We start from the raw sequence: 25,890 nt of genomic DNA on the forward strand, positions 1-25,890 counted from the left end.
GAATGCATTTTTTAACCATTGTGAGATTACCATTGATTTAAAAATGGGATCAGGTTTTAATATCTACATTTGGCTGGCGCAAGTGATACATATTTTTTTCTTTAACAGAATTCAATGATTTAAGCACTTAAGATGGGGCCCAATACTTTTCAGGCGCCAATAATGTTTACGCATGGTGTGGCTATGTACAAATGTGTGTACACACATATTTAGGATAATTATATTTTATAATTATAATTTATATTTATATTTTATATTAAATATGTATTTGAGCAAATATTCCAAAATAAACCCTTAAGGTATAATACCGAAATAAGAAATATTCTCTTGCTGCAGATAGATGGTACTTTGTACTACCACTGCACTATTTAAGCCGATGCGAGGTTTGTCAAATGGAAAACAAGTCCACGATTATGTTAAAAAAATAAAAACAATGCTTTTATTTTTAAAGAAAGCTAATTTCTCCAACCATCATAGAAAAGTTAAACTCTTTTAGTCTCGTAATACATATTTTAAGTCTTACATGTATTTTGTCCCATGGTGAGTGCTGGATTTCAGAAATGTGATTATTTTCTTCTTTTAAGCTTGCCTTTGTTACTTTTAGGTTTCTTTTTTTCTGATTTCCTCCCGTCATTGTTAATGCTGGCCTTATCACATGTGAGTGTTTTGCTTCTTGTTATTGCTCATTAGTAATATTTTGTGTTTAAATTTAATTCAAAAAATGTATGTATATATACATATGTATACGAAGTAGAAGAAAAGCTGATAAGTCGCTTGGAGTCGAGCTGAGAAACTGTGGTTAATGTAGGACTTGACCTTTAACTATGTGGCATGAGGCGAATCGGAGTTTATCTTTTGCCACAACAACTCTTCCGGGCTCGGATATAGCTGGCTACTGCCGCTGCTGCAGCGTCTGATAAGCTAAGTCGGAGATTAATACTCTCACATCTTTATCTCGTTGCCCGTTCCCTTGTATTCCAAAGCAGTCTGGCGCCTCTGCAGGTTATTTACCTCCTTATCTCTGACTTTTTACATTGTTTTTATTGTCTAGATCTCTTTCCCTCTCTCCGCCTTGTTATTGACCAGATAGTGACAATGTTTTTGTTCAGGCCTTTAGTGACGTCACATAGCCAGAGTTTTGTTATCGCATTTTCTTTTTAAACCTTATCTTTTGTTACTTTCTAGCTAGATTTCATTACTTTTCTTGTAGACAGTTTGGCGCGCTGGCTCTGCCCTACTTGCATTTATTAATTGTTAAATATTATACATACATATATAAATTTTTTGGGTTAAAGTTTGTTTAAATTTTGGGATTGAGCAGTAAAAAAATAATACAAATATAATTTAAGTTTACTTGTTCATAGTGAATAAATCTGGTCATTATGGGCAAAAATGTACTATTTGCAAGTTGCAATTTTATAGTAGTACGTATTAAAAAATATATTATTGAAGAAGCTTAGAGTACAACATTTATCCGCCATTGTGGTAGGCAGCGCTATGAATGTAAAACATTACCAAAACTATATTGGCAGTAAAATGTTAAAGTATTCACCCGGTCCCGAGATAAGCGTGTGATGCAACTTAATCAAGTCGTATTTTGTACGCCTATGCCGGGCATACTCTGGTCTGATAGCCATATCTTGGACCAGGCGTCCTATCAGCGGAGCCTTCCAAACTACGGCAACGAGTTCGACCGTTTGTCCGATAATAAATACGAGCGTTACTTATTGCTGCTGTTGTACATGTTGTTATTGTTGTTGCGTTTTTGAAAAGGTGATATGAAATGTGCTCTGATAAGTTTTAATCAAGAATATTTTACTCGCATTGCTTTGGTGGGTCTCTGGCCTGGCCTGTGTCTCATGAGTAGCATTTGAAAAGTTGTAGTAGTAGGTCGGAGCTCGGATCAGATGCGGGTGCGTCCCAGTATATAGTATGTGTGGGTCGTGCAGTGGCGTGATGATAATCACACTAAGCCATTGAATATTGTTAACGTGAAACAAAAAAGTTGCGCCGGCGCAAGGAAAATCCTCTAAATGTGTGTTTAACCACAAAAGCGGCGGGATTCGGTGAGCGCCTAGGAATACCACCCTCTCGTTAGCCTACAAGAGAAAGAGTTGAGCTCTGCGGGCATATCCGTGTACTATACTGTTTCTCGTTCGCATAAACAAGGTTGACGCCTACAAAAATCGGGCGAAACCAAAAATTATAAAATGTAACGCTTGCTTAGCAAACAAGCGTATGAGCTTGTGTGAGTACAAATGCCAGATGCCGTTTTCTTGGTCTTTCGTTTGCTGAGCGTCATCATCAATATGAACCACATGTGAACTAACGCCCCCTATAATGAGGGAAACGGATCTAAAAATCCGGGTTAATCTTCATTGGATACTGCAGCTGAAGCGAACACTAGGTAAATAAAATTCATAAAAGTTAATAGTTGTTTATAAATATAAACGGTCATACATTTATACATTTGTATGCGACAAACATTTCAAAATCGCGAATGTCGGTGTTTAAAAAAAAAATTCATAGATACAGTATCTATCTATCTATTTAAAACTAACCGAAATAAACAAACGACATCCTATGACATGAAACCAGCATGACGAGCAACGAACCCATCGTGACACAAATGTTGCACACGGTTGTTGTCACAAGCCAAGTGGCCATTCACATACGTAAAGATGTATGTATGTACTATTTCCATTTTATAATTGTATGTAACACATGTACATATGTACATATGTATATAGCTATATGAAATGTACTTGTGCTTTTAAGCTATGGCAGACCAACAGAGCTCATTTAGCCCCGAGAAATAAAAAAATGTATGTATGTACATATGTATGTAAAACATTTGCATATAGACAAGTTTATATATACATATGTATACGTCTGTATATTTTCAAGACTGGGTCCCTCGACATTATATGTATGTATGTCTTTGCCAGCAATCGTTGAGTTGAAGCCTTATCAGTTTGCCCCTACATAACAACAGTACATTATAGAAGTTGGAAAAATAATACTTATCGATGCCTCGAGTCAAAAGAATTTCAAAACAAAAGAAAATTAATGTAATGAAGTCTATAATGTTTGCATGTATGTATATGTACATATGTGGCAGGGTAGGGGTGTAAAATGGGATTTTTGCTGTTACAGAAATGATTTGTTGTTTTTTAGCTATTAAACTGTTAAGAACATTTTCTGCAGATATTCACAATTTTGGATTTATACGGCTTGAAAGATTAAATAGTTTCCAAAATTATAATTTACTTTCTAAGTTTCACTGCTACATCTTTGAATATTCAAATCTACAAAAGCATAAACATATTTATTTAACTTGCATTCCCACGATTATTTTGTGTGTAAAAGTAAAATCAAAATTCTTTGTTACGTCTTTTGCAATTCATGGCGTATAAATTTTAGCCATTTTTCATTTACCAATTAAGGTGATAAAATACAATAATCGTTCCAGAGTACTACCATAAGTTAGTTCTAAACTTAATTAATAGGTAATAATAATTATCTCATATCGCAAAATTTAATTTTTTCATGTTCCCGAATAATAAACTTGCATCCTGTGTATTCAATGTAAAGCAAAATTAGTACAAATGTGCAAGGAAATTCCATACATATTTACATACTACTAATTAATGAAGAAAATGGAAATTTCATGTTCTTTGTGGTGCATTGGTGTCATTCTGCAAATAATACGAACTAGAATTTGTTCAATTTGTTCAATATCCCCAAACTTCAAATAACCACAGGTTGAACACGTGCAGTGATCGCATCTCATGTCTGTGTAAAATTTCCGACAAACATAGGATAAGGCCATGATGAGAACCCCGCGACAACAAATACCGCAAAACGTTTAAATTGTAATATAAAAGGAATCCCGAAAGAAAAACAAAGAATAAAAGACAAACAGAACAACAATCAGAAAAGACAAAACAAGATACACAAATGGCTATATATTTGTATGTATGTATGTTAAGTACATGTATGAATGCATTTGGCATTGGCTATCGGAGTGCGCCAATATCTATGAAAAAACCGCACCTACTACTCTACTTCATATTAGCCTGTTTGCCTATCCACGCATGTGCGCACATCCGTACTCAAGTTCAACCCACGTAATGTTGTTTTCCGCGCGTGTCCATAGCCTATGGAGTACCTGTTCATATGCTGTTATTCTACCTGTTCTTAATGTGTTTGTCAGGATATACTTCGACCCCGATCCCAACCGACCCAGGCCCAGACTAGACACAGTCATGGACTTGCAAGTTTAATTGCCTGTCCTCCTTTTTCGCTGCCAAATAGCAGTCGGCACATTATTGTTTGTTTTCCTGCATAAAAATTAATGAGGATAAGGTCTTCATTCATAAGACCTAGTCCCGATCATGGAAATTCCAAATTGCTGACTCAGTTATAAACATTTTGTGAATGAATGAATGAATTGGTTTTTAATTAGGAAAGTTTTTAAGATACATATAAGCACACATACATAAATACATAGTATATCAGCAATTAAAGTTGGTGATTGACAAAAAAAAAAGAAAAATATCTGCAAACATTCATAAATTACCTCAAAAAAGGAAAGAAAAAAACAAGCGCCAGATATGTATACACGTATAAGTATAAACGTGGTTAAAAAAAAAACACAAAAACAAATACAAACAAGATTTAAAAATTATATTACCCAACAATGAATACCCAATATTTTTTCAACACATTTTAGTGTATACAAATTTATTAGGATGTTGTTGTAGATATTCATTGTTTGTTTTAGGCTTAAGGGTAATAATTGCAAGTTGGTCCTGTCGGCGCGTGTTGTCATTTTTCGGTGATCTTCATCAAAACAAATAAAACATTTACCTGGTCAAGTATCCTGATGAGAACACGCTCTACCTGCGTCGAACGTAATTGCTGTGGTTTTCTGATTAGAATGGTTTTGATCATGGCTTTTTGACAGTTTTTCTAATTTATAAAGCCTATTTAAATAGATTCAAGTGCTGGTGATGTTTACTTTTCCTGTGGGAAAAAACAATTTATGAATATAAATGTGTTGGAAATATGTGTTAAAGGAATATTGCATAAAAGTGATCCTGTTTGTTGATTTAAGGATTTCTAAATGTTTATTCAGATTTTCGTTGTATGTGATTTAATAAATTAACAATAACAAAATTATTAACCAACAATAAAAATGATGTGTTAAAAACATAAAATTGATCGTAGAGTCATTTAATGGTCTTTGATAAGAAGAAATACATGGACCTACTTAAAAATCGCTTAGACCGCAGGGCACTTGACTTGGACCAGATTTTTTCCCGTTTTTTATTGAACTTCCTACCACATAACAGTACTGATAATTGCCCTTACAACGAAGCAAACGATTGGTATCAAGAAAATATTTGAAGTGCGAAATAGAGATTTTAGTGGTGTTGGATTACTAGGATAATAATTTATGCATTGTGTGCTCAAACTATTAAACGTGCATAAATATATCAGTGTGGGCAATGGATGATATGTGAGACACTTGTTAGACAAAGCAGTTTTGGGGCAGCCCATAAATATGTCAAGATCAAAAAAGTGTGAGTTGATTTGAGTCGGGTTAAGTCTCGTGGGATATATAAATATGTACAGTGTTTATACGTATGTACATACATTGTAAAGCGTAAACGTATGAAATGTTTGTGGGTATAAAAACTACTATAATTATATGTTTCTTTTCGCTATAAACATAAGCCATTCGATATTTTCAAGATGTCCACGGCTCTCATGGAATAGAGTTCTTTATGCGGCTCATTGGCAATCGCAATTGAAGTGTGAAACACAACATTTACTCTCCAGCCTGTGCGTATATATTTATCCTTCTAAGACTGGACCTGTGTTTAGTGGAATGCAATAAATCACATCATTAACATGTATTCATGGCTCATCGACAATTTATGGGGATAGCCCAGAGAATTTGTTTGTTGACATTCTTTCTTTCAAAACTAACCACACAACGGACTAGAATTTACTAAAACAAAACATATTCTAGGTGTTTTGGTGATTATGCATACTGACCCACATCACCAGTCTATTTTTATCTATTGTGCTCAAAAACTTATTAAAACTAACTTAGCAAAACAATGGCTCTTGGTAAGTAAGCCCAGTCAAGTCAATTGAACGAACTCGGCCTGAGCATGAATGCCACACTTATACAAAATATGTAATGTCGAATATAACCAAACCAAATTGTAAGGTTATAATTTTTATGATTAAAAATTAATCCTAAAATGTTTAAGTTTTCAGAATTATAAAATTTTTCAGGTTCTTTTAATGCATGCTTTAACCGCATGCTTATGACGTCCCTGCAAGTTTTCTGCTTAGCATTTAAATAAATTTCAAGGTTAAAGTTCCATATAAATCACAGACACATGTAACCTACGAACCCGTGTACTGAAAAATTTAATAACATCTAACATACATACAAGTATGTATATAAATTTGTTTTGAATAAAAAAAAAAAAATGAAAATTTGTTAATGAGGCCGAACATGAAGAAATAAATATATAGAGTAAACACAAATCTTCGACGTATGATTTGTGTCTGACCAATTTCAGTTCATCTTCTAGACTGGTCTTATCAATTTTAATTTTTTTTTATTTTTAAATATACACATATTTAAAATGCCCGCAAAGGTTAAATACAAGCCTCCTACTTATATTCTCGACTATGTATGTACGTATATAAATGTAGGTATAAGTAAATACTTACTTACATTAGCAACGATCAGAAGACCGATCCACTTGAGAGAACGTCGTCTACTTTTCCAATTGACCATCGATCGTAAAATTATACTTAAAATGTCCAAACAGATCGTTGGAGCCGTCTATTCAAAAAACTATAAAAATCACATAAAATTTTTACCAAAAATATCCCAGTTTACGACTCTGTTTCTTGGTCTCCATGTCCTGGTTCAAATATTTATAATATTTTAATCAGCGGACTAACTAATGAAACAACCTCAAGTGCATATGTTACAGAAAAAATTTTATTATTCCACTTTAATATATTTTTTTGGCTCGACGTCTAGGGAATCTGCGAACCAGGTCGCCTTTTTAGTAAAAACCTTTATAAAATCTATTTAATTTTCTCACAGCGTCCTCGTAGTCACTTGAAGCAGGTCCTGTTACTTTGTTTCTGAAATTCAATATGCGTCTCATTTAAATTTTCATGATTCCATCTAAATAGGCATGAACGTACAACTCCTACTCCTTTATTATACGCATGTTATTTTGTAAATTTCTATTTCATTCTGATTTATAACCATAGAAAATTGTTGCAAAGGAAATCGTTTACTAAACAAAATAATTGTACCGACTGTAAGATTCTATTTTGACAGTAAAAAACATTTTGACCACCCCTATTTTTTTTAATAATCTTAATCTTTAAAAGCGTAGAAATTCGGTAAATATTTTGGAATTTACTTAAATTTGAGCTTTTGTAAATTTAATTAGGCATGCTTTTGGCTTTGTAAACATTTAACTTTTCGCACTCTAAATTTAACAGATCGATAAACTTGTAATATATGTACATTTATGTAAATAGGGTTGTCTGAACATTCATATGTACATATATTTGTTACGTTTCTTAGTCAATGCTTGCTGAGAAGTTTAAAATTCGTATACTCTATTTATTTGTTGATCATTTTTTGCCGTCGTGTGGCAGCACCAATCCCAAGACATGGCCTTTGTATGTCGAGTCTGCCCCTCCCTTCATATGCTATGTAGGCTCAGTTGCTACTGTGCTGTAGTTAGAGAAAACAGCGCCTAGATGTAAAAACCATTTTGCTTTTAAAATCCTCTAAAAACAGATACACCCTAAATGTCTTCTACTCTTCGAAAAACGAAGCTAAAAACAATTTCTTTATATACTCCAAATTAATACATTTTTTTGTTGCGAAGTATCAGCACTACATTAGTGCCCGCAGAATGTGTTGCCTCGATCTTGATTCGGCCCTGGTATATGTATTATATTGGAGGCGTAGCTAAAAATTGTCGTTGTTTTGTACTGTCGCTGGTATAGCATTTGAGTAAGCGAGAGGACAAATGTCTGATAGTCAACCGAAAATGTGTGTGTGCGATAAGGTCCGCACCGCAAGCCCGCAAAGCCGCACAAAAGTTGTCGACGCAGACAAGTAACAGAGCAGGAAGAGAGGCTGGCCCCATAAAAAGAGAGAGTGAAAGAAATAAAGAGAATCTTGGAGACCTTAACTGGCGTTAGAAGCTCACATATATAGTGGCATGTGGGGCAAAATGAATGGAGCAACAAAGATGGGAGATGCTGGGTGGATTTAGCTTTTGTTCTGATTATTCTTATTTGAATTTCTAAAAAAAAAATAATTTTTATTGATTTTTTTCATTGCGTTTCGAAATTAAGCGCATGTTGCTGGGTTGAGCTGAGCTCAGTTTGTGTGAAAATCGCGTCGGACACGGACACATTTCTTTGACTTGGTCTCAGTGCGCTAGCGATCACGGAATAAAATCTTAAAAAAAATATGACCAAAACGGGTAAGCCGAGTAAAGAAAGAAATGTAGGAGTGTCGGCGACTAGCAGTTTATTGAACAGTGCAGCAAACATGAAAATAAACAAGGCTCTGGCCAATACTAAAACGCAGCAGCAGACCAAAAAAGGACGCTCAACAACAACAACTTCTGCCACAGCAATAATGTGTGCATCGGTGCCTCTAACAGGATCAAATGTCGAGGGAAGCGATGACGAAAAAGAGATGGCAACAGAGGTAGGTGTAGGTGCCGAATCCAAAACCGAAACCAAGACCGAGGCTGAGGCCGCAGCAGCGACGCTGGCTTCGCAGTCAACGCTTGCCACAGCGAATTTATCGTCATTTGAGTCCGCGCGCTTACAGGCTCACACTTCAGTTGTCAGCGAAGCACCAAAGCAAACGGTTGCCACGATCGCGTCAGTGTCACCAAACGAATCGACAGTAATAACAGAGGCAGTAATTCCATCTGCAACAACAATCGTCAGTGTACCCGCGACAACAGTAGATGTTAATGTGATAAATGATAACCAAGGAGAACAACAGCAACAAGCCACTGAGAACGCCAGTGAAAGTGTTGATAACAAAATCAAAGTGATCAACTATGCCCATCAGCATCAACAGGAACAACAAATTTATGAACACACTAATTGGTTAACGGCGTACGATTTGACAAACAATTCTTCAAACCCTGGAGACAAAACCGAGTTCTACGCCTTGGCTCCACAGCACTATTTGGCCCACTTGCCATATCATACACAACCGCACAGCCATCCCCATCATTACGATCCTCATCAAAATCTCAATAGTGTCGTAAACACGGATTCAATGCGTAATAATTTTGCTTTATATAGTGTGTACGGAAGCGGTGGGGGCACTCCCGATCATTTGCATCAACATGTTGTTGCACTCAATGCTGCTGCAACGGCCGCGGCGGCTGCGACGGCGGTATCATCATCTTTGACCCATGGCACATCGAATATTGATGAGGTCATTCAAGATACTCTAAAAGATGAATGCTTCGATGATGCCCACAGTTCTAGCTTCCACATGCTGACACCCGTTTCAGACCTGCAAAATCTAAAAGATCCGAATTCAGCTATTTACGCACTAAGTCACGAGCAACTTTTACAGCAGCATCACCAGCAACAGCAGCTACATCTTCAGCATCATCAGCCGCATCCACACCAGATTAGCAGTAATAACAATAACAATTCTGCTAGTTCAGTGGGCGGCGACTCGCCCTCACCCACAACTGCCCTTTCTACTCTACAAAGTTTCACCCAGTTAAACGGTGCAGGACATCCGCGAGAAAGTTATGGCAGCATATCGCCCGAGCACAGCAGCTATTTTACAACACCGTTAAGTCCTGTTTTGCAAACCAGGTGAGTTAGCAGCTTTACATATTAAATAAAGTATGAGCTCATTATCACGACGGCACTAAATATACATCTTACTACAAGTAAGAATAAGAGCCGCACGTGCCTTTCGATAAAAAACGTTTCGACGCTTGGGCGCAACGCTCCATCAGCACTACTGAATGTCATGATCACCTATTGTCGGCTACTTTTTCAATTCTGATTCATGTATTTATGGTTTTTGGCTTTGTTTTCTATATTATTGCATTCTCGACTTTGATTTTTTCACTTTTTCACTGCTTATATCAACCAAATCAGAGTCATCGAAAGTCTCAGACTTTGATCACCTCTGCTCTACTCCGTTCTCATCCTGATCTAATACATTCAGCTATGGTTATGGGTTTGTTTATTTATATGACATACTCAGGTGGTTTTTGCTACACATGTGTGTGTGTGTGTTTGTGCCTATGGGCGCATGGCATTTTCTCTTTGGAATGCAGAAATCTGTTCCAATATGTATTTTCTGTTGTAAATAGTGAGTAGGTGGTGGGCCTAGAATAAGGACTGAGTTATGTACGTGGGAGTTACCTTTTTCTATGTTTTTCAATCAACACAGATGTATAATATGGCTATAAATATATATATAAATTCCACGGATTTAAGAAAGATGCACATTAAGTAGTTAGAGAAACGTTAACTTGTTAATAGCTATTTTTATAATTTTTCTCAATCAGACGAAGCATCAACATTCTATTCAATTATTTATTTTGTTAAATTTTAAAAGTTGCGACGTTTTGTCTTCACTTTTTGCTGCAACTAAAAAGCTCAGCAAAATTATACTGTCGGACATCTGTAGGATCATTATTGCGGCTCTCACATTTCATAAACAAATAATAAATACTACGAGGGTTATCTTAATAGTTCGTTTGCCGACGTAGCATCGCAATATTTTTCTAGATGTCTTTGAGTTGCTTATTTTTATATTGCTGAAATCTATTATCAATAATTTTTATGCATAGCTTTGCCTTTAATTGTTAAATATATACACTTTAAGACATGGATCGTTTCAAGAAACTGTTAGTGCCCTCTTCGTAACTAAAGTCATTGAATACATACAGACTTTCTCGGTTCATAAACTCCATGCAGGCTGCATGCAACACGTGTGTACAAAGTAACACGTGCCAAATTAAATAAACAAAAAGGTAGAAAAGGGGCGTTACCCGCATTTGACTTGAGTCAAAATATACTAGTCAACTACCAAAATATATGAACAATTTAAAATTTAAAAAAATGCAATTCTCGCGCATTTTTCTAGGTTGTTTTGGGTATTCAATTGCAACTCTACTCCAACAATATTCAACTTAAGCCATTGAGGATTATGGTGTAATACAAATCTACCCAGTGACATAGAAAACGTAAACGAAACTGAACTTAAATCGAAACGCAAACAGCTTGAAAGGCATCAACGTTTCAGGGTAGCCGCTGCTGACTAAGCAGGTGAGACGGTTTGGATTCGGGTGGGTGACACTTTTTTCACTCCCGCCCTCACTGGACCCGCACAATTTTTATACACCCATCTCCCGACTCCAGCTAAGCCGTCAGGTTTGCTTTTAGTGTTGTTTTAATTGGAAACGTGTTTTGCATATATGAAAATAGGCATGAAAACAAAAAAATATATAAAAAAGTAAACATTTCAAGTTCAACAAATGTATTTTGAAAAAGAAAAACAAATTGTACATAAATATAGGGAACTGTAAATAGAGATGCAGACTTTCCTTGGCTATTTGGAATTGACGGAAATGTTAAAGAGAAATGATATGCATTTGCATCTTTAGGTGTATGTGACTTTTTGGTCAGTTTCGTGTTCAGAAACCAGAAGAAGATATCAGACAGCTTCAAGCTCACATACTCGTTCTCTGCTATAAGAACATAAGAAACAAGAAGTGAAGAAGCGAAATACTCACCTGCAACAAACAACAACGACTCAAGCGCCGATAAAATAATATCATGTATTCACACTTCCTATATACCAAGCATAGCTTTTTAGCTAGAGCATCTGCCATGATTTGTCATGGTCTATAATTGTTGTTGTTAATATAAGTGAGCGTGAGCAAAGCACTGAATTTTGTTTATTTCAAATTAGGTAAAACTGTATATGCAAATTGCATGGATCTTCAGTATTATGTGTGCGTATATGTATGAACGAATTAAAGTATGTACGTATTGCTATTCCGTGGCTCAAAAGAGTATGCCATCTCACTTCTTTCTGTAAAATTTTGTATCTTATGTTCTGTGTGTATCTTTTTGGATAGATCTTGGTTGTCATTTCCCACTGACCGCAGCGACGCAAGTGCAACTGCAACAGCACAACGTCAAAACTGAAAAACGACATTGGCAGTTAAACCTGACAAAATTCATTATGCGAACGCGCGCGCCCCGTTTCGGTTGTTGTTTCTTTCTCGTCTTCCTCGTCTTTAAAACTTGTGTGCTAAAAAAATTAAATTAAATCTAAACAAAAAAAGTGTGCGTGTTTTTCTTGGTGAATCCTATGCATTTGTGCCCTTGAATTGAATGAAACGCAAAAAGGGTTGTAAAAGGCAATCTACGTGTTCTTTTTTTTTTGTCAATTATTGAATTTGGATACCAATAATTTCTTGCTTTTATCGCTAATGCATATTTTCTTTTATGTGGCCGCTATTCAAAGTTAATATCTTAAAATATAATTATATATATGCATATGTCCATATGCAGATCATTGTATGTATATATAAGTGTGAGTGTCTTATATATGAGTGCCTTAGGTTGTCAAGGAATAATATTTTATTTATTTGCCATCGTTGCCCCTCAATAATATATTGTTTATACCAAGATAAGAGATTCATTTGGAGTTCCCAAAAACTAAAAAATATACCTGCTACGGCTACCGGCAACTCGAAAAATACGAATGTATATTCGTTTGATTCGTAGCAACGAAAATGCAATACATAAACTATAATATTTTTTATCAACCAAAACAAAAATCTCTTTCATAATACAAAGAATATTATAAAACTGATCAGATGGTTGTAGCACACACAAAGGCGGCTGACTATTTATCTTTACTCAATCAAAATATGCCCACGTATTTGTCTCCGAGAAATTAATCTCCAAGTTTTTGATATATATGGAAACACGACTTCATAAATTTTTTGAATTTAGTAAAATTTATAGTTACCACAAATCTTCATTTGATTATTTAATGTTGCATTGAGCATTTGACAACTAACTTCTGATATTTACTTTCCTCTATAATAAAAATTCCAAAGGAGTAATATGTAGAAGAATTTTACTTCTTGTATTTTTAAAATTGTGTTATTACTTTTTATATGAAATCTTAAACGATTGTAAATTTTGACGCTTCCGAAACATTTATTGAAAATTTTGTAAATAATCACTCACAAAGTTCCCACAAACATAGACTTATTTTTAGATTCATATACTGGCAATCTCTTATATTTTGTAAAGCCAAAACCAATCCTTTAATCGTTGCTCAATGTTCCACTGACGTGAGCCACAAATACAGAAAAAAATAGACAAGTAAAACGCATCCTAAGTTATCCAGAAATTTAAAATCGTCCTCAAACTCTAAACGAATATAACAATAAAGCAGTATAATCGTTAAATTCAACAACAAAGGAAAGCTAATAATGTTTTTCTCGAATTACAATAACATGTACTTAAAAAACTATTGCTATAGGTAATAATACCATTTTTTTTTGTATTTTTGAATTGTCATTTAATTTCCTTTCTTTTTAACAGTTCTGTTTATGCGGGGCCTTTGCTTACCTCAACTGCTAATGGAATGCAGTACGGTATGCCTTTGCCCTCTCCCACCCACAATCATGTACATCTCCATCAGCAGCCTCATCAACACCACAATTCAACGAGCAACAGTCCTGGCCCTGGTTCTGGTCCACTGGGTGCACTTCATGCTAGTTCCTCTCCCAACCACAATCATGTGCATCTCCAACAGCAATCGCAACAGGACCAGCCAAACAATTCCACAAGTAGTAGTCCGGGACCTGGTTCTGGTCCACTTGTTGGAGTTAATGGGGGAAGTGGAGGAGGTGTTCTGCCTGCCTACGCTTCGCTGGCAAATTACCGCGGACATGTAAGTAGTAGGATTGAGCGTTTCGATCCTGGACGATCTTCAAAATGTTGACGCTTGTGATTTTTACTTTTAGAACGATGCCTGGGCGAATCATTACGAACCAATTGGTTATGCATCCTCCAATGCATCTGGCCAGACACAGTCGTCACATCTAGGAACTGGAGTTATACGTAATGGACGGGCTATAAGTGCAGCAAATACAGCAGCAGCGATCGCAGCAAACGACGGATCAGCCACAAATAGCGTCGGAGTAGATCCATCACGTTACCTAACTGCATCTGCATCTCTAACTGCATGTAAGTATTCCCACATTTCTTCAGCTAATATTTGCCCGCCACATTTCTCTGTCACTTGGCTACAACCGAAAATAGTTTCAGAGTTTAGATAAAATTTCACACTTTCAGTTACTACCGCTATTTGAGCAGTCTGAATAAACCAAAAAGAAACAGAATCTGCAGTCGAAACCAAATAAATGCAGATGTAGGCAAATGTTGAAATCAGGGATAATATTTAAATTTCAAAAATACTTAAAAGAATGAAATACAAATTTATATGTTCATATGTACATAAAAATGTAGAAGAGTTTAGATCATTTGAAAACTTTTTTGGATTTACTTGCATTTCAAAGTTTATTTTGAATATCATTTTACTGTAACAGGTAGTAATTTTGACTTGTATTATTTTGCATTTATACAACATTTTCATTCTTGGCATTGAGGTATAATAAATTCAATTAATTTTTTAATAAACACAATAAATGCATAACATATATGTACCTTGTAATGAAATAAAAGAAACACGAAGCAACAATAAATCAATTGTATATGTAAAAAAGCACTCCGGCAAAAACAAATCCTTATCACACATACATACATACACACAAACATACGACACAAAATAGGTATATGTATGTATATGAAACTTATTATAACTTGACATTTTTAAACAAAACCAATGATGAAAAATACACATTTCTTCGATTTTTCCATATACCTTTCCGAAATATTTGAAGCATTTTTCGATGCCGATTTGTTCACTGAGGGGCGAGAATGTGTCAATTGTGGTGCGATTTCAACCCCATTATGGCGACGCGATAACACAGGACACTATTTATGCAATGCCTGCGGCTTGTATATGAAAATGAACGGCATGAATCGACCCTTAATAAAACAGCCTAGAAGATTGGTAAATGTCAATAAAACAAACAAAACAACAACAATTATTACTAACAAATTAGCTTTTGTGTGGAACAAAATTTTTGAACAAGCAGAGAAATCTTTGTCTTTAAATGGGTTAAACTTGTAGAAATCCGCCTCCGACTCCGCCAGCCAGCCAGACTACAGTTGTGTGCAACGTTCTCGCTTCTTTCTTTGAACAAAGCCCCTTTGAAAAATATTTATGTATGTCAAATGCAATATATGGACAACAAATTAATTGAATTTATTATTTTACCAATTAGTTTAATACGGAAAACAATGATAAAAAAAAACCAAAAACGTAGAACTGAATTCACAAATCCTTTCTTCTTCATTACAACAATTACAATTACAGTGGCCGCTGAATCAGGCGGGGATTTCTATAAGAACTACTCATTTAATGTGAGTAAGGCCTCCACAAATGCCAACAGCACCAGCATAGCGTCAGCGCCAGCGGCGGCGGCGGCGGCAACAACAAGTACCACAACGCTCGACGAGCAAGTTAGTCGCGCCAATTCGAGACGCTTGGTAGGTCGTCCATTAATTATCGATACGCAAAAACCAACAAATGAATTTTCCTTTTTCCGTCCAAACTTACACACAACCATTAACACACATACACATCTTTAATGCAAAACTATCCAACATCTAATTAACGAACAAAATAGAAATAAATTCTTGCCTTTCCAAGTGTAGTATCAAAGAAATTAGTAAACAATACTAACAACAATTTATGTTATTCGGAACCCTATACATACAATTTAAAACTGATAAAAGCAAACTATATTAAATATATTTTCATTCATTTAAACGTTAAGTAGCCTTTATACTAACAAAATTATACAGAAATGTTGTTCCACATATTAAAACAAAAGCTTTCTAAATTTAAAAAAAATTCAAAATTGTAATTATATTGTTTACTTTGCGTTCCGTCTTTAGAATGCGTCTAGGCGAGCCGGCCTTTCTTGTTCCAACTGTTTGACCACCTACACTTCTTTATGGCGACGTAATCCCAGCGGTGAGCCTGTGTGTAACGCTTGCGGTCTCTACTTTAAGTTGCACAATGTTGCGCGGCCCTTGACTATGAAAAAGGATACCATACAGGTGAGAAATTGAATATTAGTTTGTATGCTTAACTAAAATTTACACTTTTTTGTCACATTCCTCCCGTAGAAACGAAAACGAAAACCTAAGGGTACCAAAAGTGAGAAATCGAAAAAGAAAACTATTGTATCCCACAACAGCATTGAGACTTCCAATAATAATAATCTATCCTGCCAAAATACTGGCCTTCCTTTGGAAAGTCAAATAATGGATGAGGTTCCTGATGGTAAGTGTAAAAAAGCGACTTTGGCATTAAATAATAGCATGGCTTAATTTGTGTTGTCTGTTCTCTTTGTTAGAAATGAAATCAATCGCATATATGGCATATACACCGCAACACCCACAACAAAGTCTTGAAAATATCTCATCCCCAGCCAGCTCCCATAGCTCATCATCCTCACAACAACAACAACTTTGCTCGGGCCTGGACATGTCGCCCAACACGTCGACGCCAGTGTCAAATAGCATTTATCAAATGCCGTCGCCCACTCATTTACAAAACAACAATAATACATTGTTTAACAACAATAATAGCGAAAATACTACTAAATTTCTACAGAAATACCTGCAAGCCCAACCATTGAGCAACAACAATATTTCAGCAGCCGCGGTAGCGGCTGCAGCAGCTATGAATAACAATATAAAATCCGAGCCTTCAAATGTTACATTTCCAACAACATCAACAACAACACTGACAACGGCTTCGACACTTAGTCACGATCACAACAACACCATTATCAGCTTGCAAAATCCCTATCACCAACTTGTGGTGGGTCAACCAGTAATGCCACTGTGCAAGTCAGGACCTTCTCCTTATTTGACTGAAGAGGCTCAGGATCAGCAGCAGCAGATTAAATTGGAACAGCAGCAACATGTTGAGGATCTTCTTCTTAATCGCTCTATCTCATTAGATGAGCAATATGAATTGGCTGCCTATCACCACCAACAAAACCAACAACAGCAACAACAACTTGCCGTTGCGAGCTACGCGATGCAAGCGGCTGCCCACCAACAACGAAAATTTGGTGTTGATCGTGAGACTGTTGTTAAAATGGAGTAGATCTTGTTTTTGAAAATGACAATTGCTCTCTTTCTATAACCATGACCAAAGATTCTCTTGTTTTAACAAAACGTCTCATAGCTCCAAAGAATTTACAGCATACACCAAGTAGTTGTTCTTCAAGAACTAAATATCACATCCATTTCATTTAATTGTATAAAGAGTTAAAGCGTGACAAAGATATGACATTTTCAACTCGAAATTTTATTGTTATTTAAAATTTTAGATTTAATTTTTAGTTTATTAGCAAATTAAAATACTTTTCATAAACTATTTGTCTTAAAAAATACAATATATCATTAATTTGTTATCCATTTTGTATATCTTTTGAGATTTCTTTTAATCAAATAACAGTTAAATTTTTAACTATTAATTATTAAAATAAAAAATTAGGAATCCAAAAAGAAATCATAACTTATGCAATTTAGATAGTAATATATCTTATGATTTTCTAGGTTAAGCTTTACCGTCTTTTGAAACATTTAATATTCTTAGCATTAAAAATTTGTACCAAACATTCAGACCAACGTGTTATTTTGAAAACAAAATCCGTACATTTTTATTAAATTCCATTAATAATTCTAGCATTTCGCCATATGGGTTTGTAATTATAAGCAACATAAAATGTAATACAAAAATTTTATCCGATTTGTTTGGGATGGAATGCCAAAACAAAGTAGCAAGTCGTTACTGGTAAATAGGACATTTATCTACGATCGCAGATTTGTAGTTCATTCAATTAAAGTTGTAAAATAAGAATATATTGACAATTTATTGGAGAGCACATATTTGAGTCGCTCTAAAGGAACAACTGTTAAACGGCGAGTCGTACTGCTGGGCGAATTTATAATATGCGCAAAAATTTCCACTTTATATTGAATCAGTAATGTAAAGGTCTTTTACGAATTGTAACAAAAAAAAAAAGGAAAACCAAAATAGCCAAAGCTTATTATGTATTATGAGAATGCATATTAAATTTATATAATTATATACTTATAGTATCAGCCATACCCATTTACGACTTTACCAATGCGATTCTTGTGAATTGCCTAACAAAAGTGCCTCACGGGCTAAGGGTGCCTACACCTAGCAAGCGCACGTTCCAAAGGAGTAAGAGAGAAAGAAAATTTTTACCTTTATCATGGCGGCCAATCTACTTTATGCCAACAACACAAAATTCATGCTTAGCCTATTAGTGTGCGCGAATCTTTTCCTATCATTAATGTGTCATCTCCTTTAAAAATTCAACAACTTTTTTATTTGGGCGAGATCTGAAATTAGGTATTCAGTTGTTAAAAATATTTATGATCAAAGACGTCTAATAAATTCAAACAGTCTAAAGAAACATAAAAAAAAAAAACAATTTGATAATTTGTCCTTTGATATTAACAACCGTTTAATACAATTTTTTTTCTTATTTACAACATTAATTTCTAAAAACTAAAATATATTTTTTTATTCGCAAAAAAGCAATTTGCTTTGAAATATACACATTACGTAAATTTAAGCAAAAAGTTTTTTTTCGCTTTTGTATATAGCATATAAAAATTAAAAAGAATTAAGTTTCCCGAATCCTCGATATTGGTTTTCGACAACTGGCGTTTGTTCTGACTCCACAAATAGATGTCGTTGTGCGTATACATTTTCTGCCACCCTTGGAGCAAATGATTTTTATTCAATAGGAATAGAAGCGACGTGTTTTAATTCCACCCAAAGCACAACCGTCGTCTACGAAAGACAAAAAAAAAGTATATTTAAGCACCATTTTTATGTCTTGTCCCAGTATTGAGTTTTTTAAGGTCCAGATCTTTTTATCATATGCCTAGGTTGCCTTCATCTAAGTATTTAATTAAGTTTTTGAACACATTTGCCACTTCTTGTTTTTTGGTTTTTTTTTCCACCTCGGCAAGAAAACTTCATCGTGTCATAAGACAAATAGTTTGCCGTAAATTAATGCAGCAGGTCCATTTTTAAATATAGAAAAAGATTTGTAATTTTAAATTTTTTTTTTTGGGAATTCTCTATCATTAAATAAACTTTATAATTTTTCAACTAATTTTAATACAATTTAAGTCATAAACTATTTATTAATTAGTTTAATTGTTGTAATAAAAATTACAACATTTTTTAAGGGACCTGTTTGAATAGTAAATTACGGAATAAACCTTTACGATCTTCCCACCCCCTTTTTAAAATTGCAAATAGTGCTTTAATAGACCTACCTGCTTCTATTAATATTTCAGCCTGATAAAATGTTGGGTCTCTATTAGGATTATGTTTAATTATTCAAATTCTTAGAGGATTATTTTTAGCAATACATTATACAGCAGATGTTAGTTTAGCTTTTTATAGAGTTCATCATATTTGTCGAGATGTTAATTATGGATGATTATTACGAACATTACACTTTTTATTTTTATTTGTATTTATTTACTTGTAGTTCAAAGAAATTATTATGGGTCTTACTTACCCCTACTTTAATAATTGGAGTAATTATTTTATTTTTTTGTAATAGGAACAGCTTTTATAGGATATGTATTACCCTGAGGACAAATATGTTTTTGAGGAGCCACAGTTATTACTAATCTTTTATCAGCCATCCCTTATTTAGGTTTACATATAGTACAATGAGTATGAGGAGGATTTGCTGTAAATAACGCAACTTTTTTTTAGTTTGGCAACAGGTTTCTTTTAGGTTTAATTTAGTTTTAGGTATGATTATTGAGGTAAGTATTATGATTTTCTCTTTGTATTCTTTAGGTTAGAGCTTGGATGAGTGGTAAGTATTAAGTTTTAGTTGATTATAATATTTCCTTATGGAATCTTTTTATGATTTAGGTTTTACATTTTGCTAAAAAGTATTAAAAGGATTATTTATGAATTTATTTTATGCTTTAGGTTGATGATTTTTAGGAGTTTGTTATGAGATTTATTATTTTAGTAAGTATTATGTTTAAATATTTTACAGTTTCGATGTAGTACTTTTATTTCATGCATAGGTTGAGTATTTATAATTTTCCCTTTTATCAGGTATGCATCTAGGTGAGTAGATTATGTTCACAATATTTGATGTGTTTGTATTTTTGATTTAGTAGAGTGTGTTATATGTTTGGTTAATTTATTTAATTGATTTATAGGTTTAGTTTATGATTTTAGTAATTTATTTGGGTGCTTATAGTAGTTAAAAATTATTTAGGTTATTAGTTTATTTATTTTTATACCATACACCCATAGGGTGAAATGGTATATTAAAGTCGCCAAAATGTATGTAATAGGCAGAAGGAAGCATCTGCGACCCCATAAAGTAAGCGCGCGAAAAATAATTCTTCCAACTTTTTGCCACGCCCCCTTCCGCCCCCGGAATTTACAAAAAAGTGATTTTCTTAAAAACTATAAAAGATACCGACATTAAATTTGGTATGTAAACTAGCCTAGTAGACGCGAAGATATTGACTATTTAAAAATTTTGCCACGCCCATTTTAGCTTCCGCAAATTAAACAAAACTGATTTTCTCGAAAACTAACAAAGCTAAAGTCGCCAAATTTAGTATGTATACTGGCTTAGTATGCTCGCAGAATATATATATTTTAATATGTTGCCACTCCATTTACGCCTTCATAATTTAGAAAAAACCGATTGGCTCTTGCAATTTTTTGACCAACGCAATTAAATTTGGCAGACTAATTAATCTTATCTATTTCTACCAAATTATCAAATTATATTGAAATCGGACCAGAAACGTGCAAAATATGCGAAATTTTAAATATTTTTTTCACCTGATGTATGTTATACCCAAGTCGGCAAGTCGACTTACTTACTTCATTTCTTTAAATTTGGGAGTAGTGGATAAAACGAGATAGAAATAATTTTTAGTTATGCCCATTTTTAATTGTTAGTTCGGTTTGGGATATTTCTTAGTGTGTTTTCCCTAAGTTTTATTAATTTTGAAGTAGGTTTAATTTCTTACATTATTTTTTCACTGCAAGTCACATGGTGGGTTGACCAGTGTGCAGCGCATTTTAAAAGTTTTTAAATTTTCACGTTTTGCTTAGTATGTAGGTGAATTTATGGGTAGAATTAGCTTTAGTATGATATTGGGCAGTTTACTTGTTAATTACATATGTTAAATAGGGGCAGCTTGTGCGATTTAGAAGTTTTGTGTTTTATTTAGAATGTTTATCATGTGTCTTTCATAGTGTTTGTATCAATGTGTTTCTTTACATGTTTAGTAGCAATGGCTGCAGTTTTCTTGTTTATGTTATCATTTGTGGTTTATCGTTCTTTTTTTTAATATTATTGCATGCATAGGTTTAATTAGTGTAATATTTATTATAATATAGTCATTTACATTGGCTGTTAGTATTTTTTTTGTTTACATTACATGGGTATGTTGTTTGTTTAGCATAGTAAGGTCACATTTGGTAAGTAGATGTAAAATAATGCCAATTTGTAATTTTTACTAATAAAGTGCTTCTTTTCTTTTTTTTTCTAGGTTGTTTTTAGATGTCCATTTTGAGTTTTAGGGAGCTCATTGGTAGGCTTAGTTGACCGTTGGGTTGCCAGCCAAGTCATGCGACCACCGGACTAGGCACAGGCATCAGTGCGAGGTAAGTTTTCTGAAATGAGAGAAAAGGTTTTGGGTAGCAGAAGTCCCGTGTTAATCCTTGTCTTTGTCTCTTCCAAGTGTGGGCAATCTTATTAGGCTGCAGCAGATGGACAAAGGCCAGCAGTCGGCGGTGCTGCCCTCTCTCCATTTCCCCGCATAAGTGTGGCAGTTCTTGTTGGCCGGCCGCAAGTTTTCTTCCTCATTTGTTTTGTGTTTAAGTGTTTGTTTTGTAGTTGTGTGTATGGGTGCATGCATGTGTGTTTTGTGTTTGGTAATATTGTGGTAGTGTACGTTTTGCTTGTTGGTTGCATTTTAGTTTGAGTGGTGTATCGTTTTGCGCACTTTGTTTGTTAGTTTGTGTAAGTAGTTGAAATTTTTATCATATTGTGTTTAATTTATTAATTAGCTAACCTTTTTTTTTCACCGCATTTATTATGATTTTTTTTTTTTTAGGTTTTATGCGCCCGATTTGGAGGCGCAGGGTATGCAGGCTTCTACACTACATATAGCTTGGCAGATGCGTTCTCTTTTCCTTTATTTTTAGTGTGTATCAAAATTGTTATAGTTGTAGTTTTGATGTATGTCTTGAGATTTTTGTTCCATTAGTTGGTTAATTTATGTGGTAATTTAGTTTTGGATTTTAAATAGTACTAGTTATTTTGAATTTGTGCTTTTTATTAGATGATGAATTGTGTTAATTTGCAAAGTGTTGTTGTGTTTCTTTGTGTACTTTTAGTGTGTTTCAGAATGTGTTGTTTGAGTTTTAGATTTTATGAAATGATTTGCAATTTTTTGTTGTATTGGGTAGTTTGTTTGTGTATTGATTTAGTTTAAATAAATTTTTGATAAATTAGTTATTGTTTTTGCATGTTTTTTTTTTTTTGCGTTGAGTTGTTAGTTTTTAGTTTGTTTTGATGTTTACTAGGTTTACCCTTGATGTGTTTTCAATATTTTTTTGTAGTTTTAGTTTTTGTAAAGTTTGTTTAAATATTTATTAATTTAATTTTAGATTTGTTCATTTGTAGGTTTATAGCTTGCAGTTTTTAATATTTTTGTATGAAAATTTGTTTAAAACAAATATCTTGATTATTATTTTAATACCCATGCAGAGGGTATTATAAAATTGGTCAGATGTTGTGTAACGCACAGAAGGAGACGTTTCCGACCCCATAAAGTATATATATTCTTGATCAGCATGAGATGCTGAGTCGATATAGCCATGTCCGTTTGTCCGTCTGTCCATCCGTCCGTCCGTCTGTGCGTATACGTTTTTCTCAGCCGTCTTAAGAGCTATCGGGCTGAAATTTTTTTCCGGGGTTTTTTATTGCCCGGGAAAAATAAAGTATGAAAACCATAAGAATCGGACCACTATATCATATAGCTCTAGAAGAACTAGAAGAAACATTTTCATAAAAATCGGAGTATGCTATGAAATTTACATATGTGATAATATTGGATATAAAACCCCAGATCCCAAAAAATGAATGTGATCATATAAATATAACACACACAGACGCATGTATGCGTGCGTTGCTTTGCTTTGGGAATAAGGAAAGAAGAAGAACAAATTGTAAAATAGAGAGTAAAATTGTTTTGTTTGTATATTGATGAATTGAGTTGCAGAAAACAAATTTTAAACATGTAAAATTATTATTACCAAGGACTGCAAGGGTATATAAACTTCGGCATAGCCGATGTTAGCTTCTTTGATATTTATTATGTATAATAGCTCCTGCACATATAAATAACAATGAGTTGAATAAAGCATGAGTTAATAAATAAAATAAGCTAATTTATAAAATCCTATTAATAAAATTCTTATTATTAATACAACTGACTTAAAGTTGCTTAAGAGGGGGTTAGTATTCAAATTTTTTTGTTTTATTTTTTCTTCTAAATGCACAACATCTTAGGAATAGTGTGTTAAAATTTTAAATCAAACCGAGTAAATTTTCTTAAGTTATGGGCAGTTGAACGCAGGTCGGCCGACCGTTTTATATAAGAACTTTGGGTGTTCAAAACTTTAAAACGCTCTCCCGAAAGGGTTCCATTTTTAAAGTCGGTAAACACGATTCTACAAAATCTACTGGAATAATCGTTTTAAAAGTTTGCACAGTATATCTTTACCAAATTTTTTAGGTTCCGCTTTTGAGTCCTTTTTTTTTATATTTATTATTTTTACAACAATAAATAATTTGTTTTTTTTTTGGTCGAAAATTGAGGTTTTTAACTTTTAAGTGTCGCCACTATTCATGTTGACCAATCAAAATTTGGTATGATTGTTTACACAATGTGCGTGTGCGTAAGTTGCAGCAATTACCAAAAAAATTTATGCAGACCAATGGTTACCATTTAAGTAGGCTATTGGATGTTGGCCAATCAGAATTCAGTACACAGCTACTGGTGGCGTCCATTGGCGCATGTGGCTGAAAGAGAAAGCGATAGACGATTCACACAATGTGCGTGTGTGTAAGCTTGCAGCAATGGCCGCCAATATTCATGTAGACCAATCAAAATTCAGCATGACTGTTTACACAATATGCGTGTGCGTAAGCTGCAGCAATGGCGGCAAAAATTTATGTAAACTAATAGTGTCCCATAAGCCCGCCCCTTTACAGTCCCCCTCCCACAAGACCAACACATCCCATAGCCTTTTTCCAAAAGCCCCGCCCCTCACAAAATTCAACCCCCCTCCAACAACACGAACCCTACATTCCGTCATTGGTCCATACTCATCCCCTCGCTGTTTACCATCCCCCTTGCCTGATACCCTTACCACTTGACTCATACCCTCTTCCAATACCACCTCCCCCCTCTTAATTTACAACACTCACGTTTGCCCTATACCCACTCCTTTAATACAACATCCCTCCCGCGCTTAATAACATACCCCCTCACCATATACAAACACCGCTTGACCCATACCATCCTTATAATACCACCTACCACATCCTTTCCTTTGACATATCACTTCTCCCAATACCACCTCCCCCTTACCTTATACCAGTTCCTAATACCAACTCTACTTCCAACCCTACACTCTACACTCGACCTACACCCGCCCCTTTTGCCACATAACCACCTCTCCCTTGCCATATACCATCGTTCTTACCACATAATATTCATCCAATACGACTTATCTCAACGCCCAATACCATGATCGACCAATACCATCCACACCATTTACCATCCCCTTGCCCTATAATCTCACATCTTGCACCGTACCCCCTCCTCCAACGCACCAGACCCCTACCACCTACCACCTACCACCTATTACCTACCACCTACCACCTACCCCACTGGCCCAATCCCCTCTCCACCTGTACAACCTACCCCCCTTAGCCACCACTACTCCCCCTTGCCTTATACCACCATCCCAATACCCCCACGCCCCTTGTTGGTGTTTTTGATGCGGGTATATGGGCACTCTCGCTCTATTCCCTTCCCCTTGCCTAATACCTCCCCCCCAATTCCACAAGCCCCTCACCCTATAACCCTTCATCCTTTTGCCCTATACCACTCCCCCATGCCCCCATGCCACCATGCCCCCACGCCCCACTCGTTGACTACCCTCCCCCCTTGCCCTATAAGCTCACCCCTTGCACCGTACCCCCTCCTCCAACGCACCAGACCCCTACCACCTACCACCTATTACCTACCACCTACCACCTACCCCACTGGCCCAATCCCCTCTCCACCTGTACAACCTACCCCCCTTAGCCACCACTACTCCCCCTTGCCTTATACCACCATCCCAATACCCCCACGCCCCTTGTTGGTGTTTTTGATGCGGGTATATGGGCACTCTCGCTCTATTCCCTTCCCCTTGCCTAATACCTCCCCCCCAATTCCACAAGCCCCTCACCCTAT

General features: G+C 35.1%; 1 protein-coding gene, 1 long non-coding RNA gene and 1 pseudogene across 5 annotated transcripts; all 3 read left to right on the forward strand.

Moving 5' to 3' along the window:
- The first annotated feature begins 1,931 nt into the window (after nt 1-1,931).
- On the forward strand, nt 1,932-17,961 carry LOC6649729 (box A-binding factor). Of its 4 annotated transcripts, none has more exons than XM_023179660.2 (7): nt 1,932-2,407; nt 13,702-14,053; nt 14,127-14,349; nt 15,605-15,777; nt 16,189-16,353; nt 16,423-16,579; nt 16,653-17,961. In XM_023179660.2, the coding sequence occupies exons 2-7, from the start codon at nt 13,745-13,747 to the stop codon at nt 17,411-17,413; spliced, it is 1,788 nt and encodes a 595-aa protein (XP_023035428.1). In that variant the 5' UTR covers nt 1,932-2,407; nt 13,702-13,744; the 3' UTR covers nt 17,414-17,961. The 4 variants fall into 4 exon arrangements, with proteins under 4 accessions (XP_023035428.1, XP_023035426.1, XP_023035425.1 ...); XM_023179658.2 differs by lacking the exons at nt 1,932-2,407; nt 15,605-15,777 and adding exons at nt 8,465-9,930; nt 15,066-15,238; XM_023179657.2 differs by lacking the exon at nt 1,932-2,407 and adding an exon at nt 8,467-9,930.
- Nucleotides 17,962-18,009: 48 nt separating this feature from the next.
- On the forward strand, nt 18,010-20,086 carry LOC26529702 (annotated as a pseudogene).
- A 1,831-nt stretch (nt 20,087-21,917) lies between these two features.
- Nucleotides 21,918-22,726, forward strand: LOC124459794. Its single transcript, XR_006953804.1, has 3 exons — nt 21,918-22,021; nt 22,099-22,379; nt 22,474-22,726. It is a non-coding gene; the product is annotated as an uncharacterized LOC124459794 (long non-coding RNA).
- The last annotated feature ends 3,164 nt before the right edge of the window (nt 22,727-25,890 follow it).

This window comes from Drosophila willistoni, chromosome 3R (genome assembly GCF_018902025.1).
Source record: "Drosophila willistoni isolate 14030-0811.24 chromosome 3R, UCI_dwil_1.1, whole genome shotgun sequence".
NCBI classification, from domain to species: domain Eukaryota; kingdom Metazoa; phylum Arthropoda; class Insecta; order Diptera; family Drosophilidae; genus Drosophila; species Drosophila willistoni.

Coding starts and splice junctions, on each gene's coding strand:
- LOC6649729 (XM_023179658.2), top strand. CDS start 8,543: ATGACCAAAACGGGTAAGCCGAGTAAAGAAAGAAATGTAGGAGTGTCG. Junction 9,931..13,701: donor AGTCCTGTTTTGCAAACCAG/GTGAGTTAGCAG, acceptor TCTTTTTAACAG/TTCTGTTTATGCGGGGCCTT. Junction 16,354..16,422: donor TGAAAAAGGATACCATACAG/GTGAGAAATTGA, acceptor TTCCTCCCGTAG/AAACGAAAACGAAAACCTAA.